Source organism: Nycticebus coucang, chromosome 12 (assembly GCF_027406575.1).
Source record: "Nycticebus coucang isolate mNycCou1 chromosome 12, mNycCou1.pri, whole genome shotgun sequence".
Taxonomy (NCBI): domain Eukaryota; kingdom Metazoa; phylum Chordata; class Mammalia; order Primates; family Lorisidae; genus Nycticebus; species Nycticebus coucang.
In genome coordinates this window covers 3,243,094-3,251,898 of record NC_069791.1, presented here as the reverse complement: position 1 = coordinate 3,251,898, position 8,805 = coordinate 3,243,094, and the positions used below count along the sequence as shown (strand labels likewise).

Sequence of the window (8,805 nt, the reverse complement as noted above, 5' to 3'; positions counted from 1 at the left end):
GAAGAGAAAATAAGCCAGCGAGAGCTCAGCGACCGGCCCCGCCCCCAGCTCGCGGAGCTTCTCAGCACAGGGGTCACCCCGGGTTCTTCTAGGTCTCCGTCATTCGCAACTCTCTGCTCATCTTCCTACCGGGGTCCGACGTGGTCCAGTCCCATCCTTTTCTGTCGCAGAGACGCCCAGCTCTAGAGTCTCCCACTGGACCCTGCGAAGACACCCCGCACCCCACGCTCTCCCTGTCTGGGGTCGGGAGGGGTTTCCAGCTGCCCGGCTCGGCGCGGGGCAGGACGCGGTTGGCCGCGGGAGGCGTCCGTCTTCCTGGACGAGCCCGGCCTTTTCCGCGAGCAGGGGCGGCGGGGAAGGAGCAGGGGAAGGGCCGGGCGGTCCCCCTTGGCCCTGCCCTGCCGCCCCCCGCCCCCCGGTCCCCGCCCCGCCGCCCGCCAGCCCCGGCCCCGCGCGCACCAACAACTTGGCGGCCGCCGGGGGCGCGGCTGCCCCGGGTCGCGCGCAGTGTGCGAGTCCCCGGCCGCCTCCTGGGGGCAGCCGCGGAAAGGGGACGCGGAGAAGGAGGCAGCAGCGGCCAGGGAGGCAGAGGCCCCTAGCGGCGCCGGCTCCAGAGACCCGAACTCTGCGGGGGCTGCGCCCGGGGCGCGTCTGGACGTCGCCGCGGCCACCCTCCTGGCCAGCGCGGGCACTCGCGTTAGAATCGCGACCCCTCTGCCTGCCGAGGCCGGGGCAGCGGCGTCCCCAGCCCGCGGACCAGCGAGCGCCGGGCGGGCGGCGGGGAGGGAGGGTCGCGGCGCCCCGGCTGGGCACGTCCCCGGCGCCTGCCCGCCTCGGCCGGCCCTGCCCGCGCCCGGTGCGGGTCTCGGACAATGGTGTGCGGCGCCGGCGCCAGCCCCGCGCGTCCCCCGCGGCGGTAGAGGGGGAGGGAGACGCCCCGCGCCCGCCCGCCCGCCTCTCGGGGCCCGACCCCCGCTGCCCGCTGATCGCCGACGGCGCCTGGCTCGGAGCATGGTGCCCGCGCCCGGGTTAAGCTAGTCCTCGGCTCGCTCCTCCCCGCCTCCCTCCTCCTCCTCCTCCTCCCCGGCGTCCCCCCGCCTTTCCCCCCGGTGGGTGCCGCCTCCGGTTCCCGGCGTGTAGGAGTACAACTCTGCCTCTCCAAGGAGACCGGCTTGGGAGCACCGAACAGAACTTGTCCACGGAGAGCAACCCCGGAGCAGCTGGAGAATGTCCACCCCGAGCAGATTCAAAAAGGACAAAGAGATCATAGCCGAGTATGAAAGTCAAGTCAAAGGTAAGGGCGGGAGCGGCCGCGGCCCCTTTTGTTGCTTTCTTGGCGTGGTGCTCGCGGAGTTGCGCCTCCAACTTGGCCTCTACGCTGGCGGAAGGCGGGGAGGGACCGCCGCGTCCTGGCTGAGCCCCCGGGGCTTCCCGCGGGCAGTGTCCAGTTCCTGCCTCGGTCCTGTCAAGCCCACAGGGGTCAGGAAGCCGCGCGCTTCCCCGCCGCCAGCCCGCACCTCCGGCAGGGTCGGCGCCGGCTTCAACGTGGTGGCCGCGGCCGGCGGTGTGCGCGGGGAGGCCGGCGGCGCCCGTGGGTCCTGTCCACTCCCCGCCGTCGTCACGATGCTCTGTGACCGATGCCATTGTCACAACGTAATTTTTTTTTTTTTACGGAGTCTTTTGTAAAGTGGCCTCCAGCCGCGCTGAGAGCAGGCCATTCAGACATTTACGCTGCACACTAATAATTTATTAGGGAGAGTCTCCCTTTGATAAAATAGCTCCCCCAAAGCCAGGCAGTTAAACCAACAGTGACTAGTGGAATCTGACGCCTCCTTCATCGTGGGCCAGAATTCAGTCCCATCTTTGACGCTCACACGGGAATATCGCTTGATCATTTGCTGGGAGCCGCTTGCACGTAAAATGAAGGGTCCAACCCATTTACATTGTCCACTGATGAAGGAAACCTAATTAAGGCTGATTAGTCAATTTTATTTTAAGTGCCTGTGTTTTAAAAAATATTTTTTTTCCCTCCAATACAGGTATTTTGTTTTGCTGGCTAAGCGTTTAATAAATGTGTTTGTGGGTTTTTCCTCTTTTGTGGTCTCCCCGGGGCAGCTGTCTGGGAGGGACTGGGTGGAGCCCCGGGTCGGCCCCTGTTCTGTGGTAGATTCTATGCAAAGTTTATGAAGATGGCTGTGTAGACACCTGTGTTTGTCTCTGTACTATCTCATGGGAAGGCTGCTGTGAAAGGTATTGCTGGTGTTGTGTTGGGCAGGGCAGGGGCTGCCAGAGTGTTCTTTTGTGTGGTGAAGTTGTGAAAATGCCCGGCGTCCTGTGGGGGACCCGATGCGGATATCTGCGAATCCAACCAACTCACACTGGCCATGTTGGCAAACTCCGGAGGGGGGGGGCTTAGGTTCCCTCCAGGCTGACCCGGATCATGGAGTTAAGCTAAACGCTGTTCAGGAAACACAGATTTTTATCTGCCTGGAGTTAAGACAATTCCTACTTACAGGAACATGTTAAGCTGATATGGAAGTTATATTAGCAGAGAGGTAATTATTTCCTCAGAGCCAGATCAACTTTATGAGGAGGGCGACCTATCTTTCCATCATGACCCCAGCACAGCCTAAAACCCTTCCTTGAAGGTTGCAAGCCCTCGCGTCCCAGTCACCATCTCTCTGTTTCTCCACGTGGCTCTTTGTGGCAGGTCTTCCAGGGTGGCAGTCTCCTTTCTCTGCTGCCTGGAGCATGAATTAGCAAATGCATTTCCAAGTGCTGGTTTAGTTATCTCTGGTCTAAGTCATTTGCCCACAATCAAGTCCTCTGTTGATTAATTTCTTGGAGTGTCTGAATTCTGCAGCTGTGTGGTACTTGTACCCTCAACTGTATGGGGGTCTCCACCTGGATTAAAAGACAAATGAGATCGGTTGCAATGTGTCTATCAAACCCAAGGAAAAATTATGAACATGTGAAAATAATTTTTGGAGCTAATTCTGTCCCATAGAAGGTGACCTCTCAATTTCATTCAACTGTCCTCCCTGCACACACCCAGGAGGCTTTAGGCCACTTTAGGACTTTGCTGTGCCTGCCCGGCTCTGTGGTATTCACACATCGGGGTCTAACTTAGATGCTAACACCAGCACACAAACATGGGGATGAGGCGACAGAGTGGAGCCTGGTCAGATGCACGTTAAATAGCGCAGACTCACCTGCGCTTCTGGGCAAAACCAAGAAGGCAGTGGCAGGGGAATGGTAGGTGAGGACAGGTCGGGAGACCAGAATGCTGGTTTTCTGTTTATTTCCTGAGTGCCCTTTAAGAGGGAGCATCTTTGCCCTCACCGAGGGCTGGTCCAATATTTAAAGATAGACTTTTGGAACAATCTATTCTTTTACTTCTAGCCAGCTGCTTCATCTGATAATAAACAGAAGGAACTGGTCTGTTCTGTTGCTAACGGAGAGCCTGGCTGTGTCAGACTGACTAAGACATTGGTTTGTTCCCAGTGAATAAAGACACGTTGGACTCTGCAGGTGACTTGGGTAGATGATTTCAAGAGTCATTTTGATTCTACCACATGTAATTCTTTACACGTCCACCTTAGTCTCCTTTCTTACTCCCTCCCATTTTCCTGGATAGACAATTGCATTTAGCTCAGAAATTCTTTGATCTAAAGGAAAGACTTGAGATGTGGGATTTTGCTGCTGTGGCTACTTACACTTTGGGTTTGGGGAGCAGACTTCATGGGGCTATTCTCAATTATGGAAAGAACCATCCCTGCTGATAACTTGTAATTGTATCTATAAGAGCATCAAGGTATTTAGTTAGCTGTATCATTCTAGGCAAGTGACTTAGCTTCTCTCTGGATTTTTTTTTTTCTAAGAGAGTTTGGCTGAGTGTCAAAGCCTCAGCCTAATTCACAGCAACCTCAAATTCCTGGGCTCAAGTGATCCTCCTGGCTCAGTCTCCAGAGTAGCTGGGATTACAGGCACCTGCCACAATGCCGGCTCGCTTTTTCTATTTTGGGTAGATACAGGTCTCTCTCTAGCCCTCTTCAACCTCCCAGAATGCTAGAATTACAGGTGTGAGCCACCGGCCTACAAGCAACAATTTAAAAGGAATATATTCACTAGCAGTAGAGACTGAACATTTCATGCCTGTTGGTCAACTTCTCAAAGACTTAGAATCAAGAGAAATAAATCCCTTGTTTTATGGGCCATTAAAAAGCAAGTGTATCTGGAAAAGTGTGACTGTGTTACTTGTTAGCATCTCTGGCTAAAAGCTGAGCAGTGGGAGAGATGGAACACGTGGCAAACAAGGTTTTGAGGGTATCTGTGGATTGTAGTTATCAATGTAATTTTTGTATTCTGCAGCAAAAATATTGTGGAGCTACCTGTATGGGAACACAGACACTCAAAAGAAACATATTATGAGATGGCACTTCTAGATGAGAGGTTGTGTTTGCTTTCAGTGGCGTGCGGTTAGTTACTGAGAATTGACAGCTATCATTATTTGCAGTGTTTTCTAGGGATCGCACCGTACTTATCTACATGTGATATGTACAGAAAGTGCCAAGGAAATCTGTTGTTCTTTGGCCGTTCTGTTGTCTGAAACACAAACAGTACATTTTGTAGCAGATGGAACATGAAGAAACGCCAATTTAATTTAATAGGGCCCCATGTCATACTGTGCATTTTAGTAGAGAAATTATAAGTGCTGCTGTCGCTAATATAGAAACCTATATCTAATTACAGCTAATGTTCTTTCATCTAAACTAGAATAGAAAGTGACAACAGTTAAATTACGAATTGAAACTTCATAGCTGGGAGAGACTTAAAACATTTCCTGTCCAACCCCACTCATGTAAATGGTGCAGGAAGGCGTAATGGCAGAGTAACATAATTAACGGTGATATACCTGGGACTTGAACCCAGGTCGCTGCTTTTCAGAAGCAGTCATTTACTTATAGATTCTTGGCAAAGTAGATGTCAAAGTCAGCGAACACTTCCCTCTATAGACTTCACAGTCGTTGGAAGGCTCATAGTTGGACCTGAGAGAGAACCGCAAATCCAGGCTGTGAACAGGAGTTAATTAAATTGATTAACTCTAACCAAGTTGTTTTTTTCCACCAAGATCATTTCAAGGGATCACAATACCCAGGTGGCAGTTCATCAAGTGGGCTTTACGATCAGGAAAAACATCCCAGTGAATACGGACAAGTGTGATTTGCTTGACATTTGGTGAAGCTAATTGTTCTGACTGCAGTAAGCCGTCTGTGTGCCCTGGGAGTGTGATTACTTTCATGAACTTTGAAGTATATTAAGGAATGGTTTTAAGAAATTGTCGAGCAAACACGTCCTTCTGAAACACACAGGGTTAGGGTAGAATTCAGGGTGGCGACTCTCAAATCTAATAGTGTGGACTGGTCTGCACACTCCTGTGTTACCTGCTGTGCTTGGGAGCCAGACTCCCCAGCTCCGGTCCACGTCTTAGGATGGGCCACTCTGCGGATTGGCCAGTCCCTTTTAAAATTTCCTTCATGCTGAGTATTTTCACTTCAATCCAACCAATGAAGAATTAAAATAAAGAAAAGGGAGTAAGTTGTATGTCTAAGTTATAATGTTTGTTTTAGCAGTTCGAAGGCGGAGTTGGAAAGGCATGTTCATTGATTGGTCCAGAGAGCGTTCCTTTCTAGTTTGTTGACAGCGTATCTATCCTTTCCCGGTGATCTCTGAGGATGGGAGGAAAGAGAACACAGTATGAGGAGCAGGGACTCGGGTGTTAGCCGTCTAGCCTTCTTACCCATCAGTTCTGTGACTCTAAAGACTCAATTTCTTCATCTGTAAAACCACCGTGGTAATATAAGAGCACTTGTAATCTTGTCTTTGTGAGCAGGCCATGAGGTGATTTGTAGAAAGCGATTATCACAGGCTTGGGACAAAATAAATGTTAATCATTGTTACCTCTCTGATTTTGGTTTTCTTTCTATCTCAACTGTTTTCTGTTACATTTTGACATAGATAAGTTTTTAAAAATTCAAATGCATAATTACCAATCTTGACATCTGAATGGATTCGAAAGTGGGCAAATGTTGAATTATCCTAAGAAAGTAACATGTACTTTTAAAATGGAATGAGTTTCGTAGTGGAATTAAGAAGGGAAATAGGTAAACCAGACAGATTGCCAGTTCTTTATAAGGTAGGTTTTTATATTGTGTCATTATTTTTTATGAAAGTACAAGTAACAAGCCTAAAAGCCTGATCCTGGCGCGGAGTACCATGTTTTTACTTACAACCTTTGTTGGAAATCGTCTCTCCCTCTGCTCCGTGATGGTGTGTAGAAAATCAAAGCTACAGTCCCATTAATGGATTTTATTTACCTGTGGGTACAAATGATTCTTATGACATCAGATAAAGTTGCTGACTTAATTTTTAGTCTTGAGAACACTAGTTTCTTTTAAAATCCATGTAGAAATGAAACTTTCACTCAGACCACTGGTCTGCTTCCACTCCCTGAGGAAGCACTTTGATATCAGAGGTCACTGTCTGAGCTTCTCACACCCTCCAGTCAGGACTTCATTAAACATTTATTGAAAGTGTTAAGCAATAGTGTTTTGGCCGGGGCTGGGTTTGAACCCGCCACCTCTGGCATATGGGACCAGCACCCTACTCCTTGAGCCACAGTTAAGCAATAGTGTGGAACAACAATTCCTTTATGGTGCAAATTAACATGGTAATTATTCAGAGTTACCTAGGGCAGGAGCGAGGCAACCTATGGCCTCAGGCCTTCTAGGTCCTTAAATGCGGGCTTTTGATTGAATACAAATTTTACAGAACAAATCCTTTTATTTTTATTAATACATTTTTGTTTATCTTTTATATTTATATTTTATTTTTTAAATGCGTGTATTTCAAATATCAAAGAATAGATGGGGCATGGTGGCTCACGCCTATTAATCCGCTTACTCTGGGAGGCTGAGGCAGGAGGATTGCCTTAGCTCAGGAGTTCAAGACCAGCCCGACCAAGAATGAGACCTCATCTCTACTAAAAATGGAAAAGTAGCAGGCTTTATGGTGGACACCGGTAGTTCCAGCTACTCAGGAGGCTGAGGAAGGAGGATCTCGTGAGCCCAGGAGTTGGAGGTTGCTGTGAGCTGTGATGCCACAGCTCTGTAGCCTGGGCAACAGAGTGAGACTTGGTCTTAAAAGTAAATAAATAAACAAACAAATAAAATGCCACAGAATAAAATATGTTTCAATGAAATGATTCTCCTAGACTGACTGGCATGTTTGGGTTATTAGTAATCCATAAAAGTCAATCAACAGCTGCTAGGCTCATGATTTATTCCTTGTTAGGTGATTTATTCTTTCTGCTAGGCTGATTGGCGAGAGCTTATGGGTGTTGACTACACCAGTCTACTGTTACCTTTTGACATCAGTGTGCTGTGTTTGTGTGAGAAGTGGAATTTGTGAGTAGTTGCACAGCTAGACAGTATTTTTCAATTCTGTCTGTTTAACAGCCTATAATGTCAAAGAAAACCAAGAGAATGCTGAAGGAAGAAAACAGACTTTTAAATGAGGGTTGGGAATTGCAATATTATGTTGTTTCTGCTAAAAATAAGATGATTTGCTTGCTTTGTGATACTGCAATATCAGCATTAAAGAAATGGAGTGCTCTTTAGCATTGCAACACTACAAGGAGTGTAGATATTTTAAATTAGGGGGAGAGGCTTGAAAGGAGTACTGCAGAACTTAACAGATGAAAAGCAAAAGCAAAGACAATTCTTTCAAGCAATAATAAGACCTGGAAATAATGCCCCTGAACCAACTTATACCGCAGCTTATATACTGGGGGGAAAGGGAACCATTCAGTGATGTAGAAATTGTGAAAAGAATGGGTTGTCAACGTTGCAGGGTGCACAGACCCTGGTAACATTTCAAAGTACTAACAGCCGCCTCTTTCAAGGAGAGCCGTAACTGATAGGCAGCATGAATTAGCCTTCAACTTAACAGACTAGCTTCATAAATACTTTGAAAGGAGAATACAAACAGTAGAACCTCCATAGCTGACCACCTCTGTACACTGGCACCTCCTTAAGTTGACCTAATGTTTATAGACCAGGACGTGCACTAGGCAGGCCTGGTTCCTCAGGTTGACCACCTCTGTGTGTTGACCAGCTGGTTACAGCCTCTGGGTGGTCAACTGACAGAGGGTCTGCTGCATTATTAAGTCCCTTTGAATGAATCAACTGATACTACTGACTCAGCACAGGTGTTAGACTTGATTTGGGTCATAACAGAAGATTTTCTTTGCTATGAAGAGTCACTCACTTTGGGGACTCTTGGGAACAGAACACGAGGAATAGGTATCTTCAGCAAGTTGGACTAATTGGGTAAATTTAGTGGGCGTATGTACAGATGGTGCACCTTCCATGACAGGAAAACATGAAGGGTTTATTGCACAGATTAAAAACATATGAACAGAATGATGCTCTCATTTATTTTCATTGTATTTTGCATCAACAAAATCTCTGCTAAAGCTAAAATTTTAAATACAGTTTGCAACAAGTTACAAGTATTGTTACCAATATTCATGCAGATGCAACACGGTGTTGTCTGAAGTGAAGGAGGTGTTCAGCATGGATGTGTTGTTATCATTCTACAGCCAATGTGTTGGCTATCACAGGGACAGGTGTTACCCAGAATGTTACCTCTGCAACAGATAATTAAATTTTATGAAAAACAGAATCAGCAGTGTGAATTATTGAAAGAAGATTTCTACAGGAATGCACCATTTCTGTGTGATAT

The 8,805-nt window shown here is 48.0% G+C and overlaps 1 protein-coding gene across 3 annotated transcripts in view; it reads left to right on the top strand.

Moving 5' to 3' along the window:
* Positions 1 to 1,027: 1,027 nt before the first annotated feature.
* Positions 1,028 to 8,805, top strand: part of SRGAP1 (SLIT-ROBO Rho GTPase activating protein 1) — a 318,865-nt gene continuing 311,087 nt past the window's right edge. For all 3 annotated transcript variants that reach the window (XM_053555895.1, XM_053555894.1, XM_053555897.1), the window contains exon 1: positions 1,028 to 1,294. In XM_053555895.1, the coding sequence (XP_053411870.1) occupies positions 1,228 to 1,294 (67 nt within the window). In that variant the 5' untranslated portion in view covers positions 1,028 to 1,227. The remainder of the gene's footprint in view (positions 1,295 to 8,805) is intronic.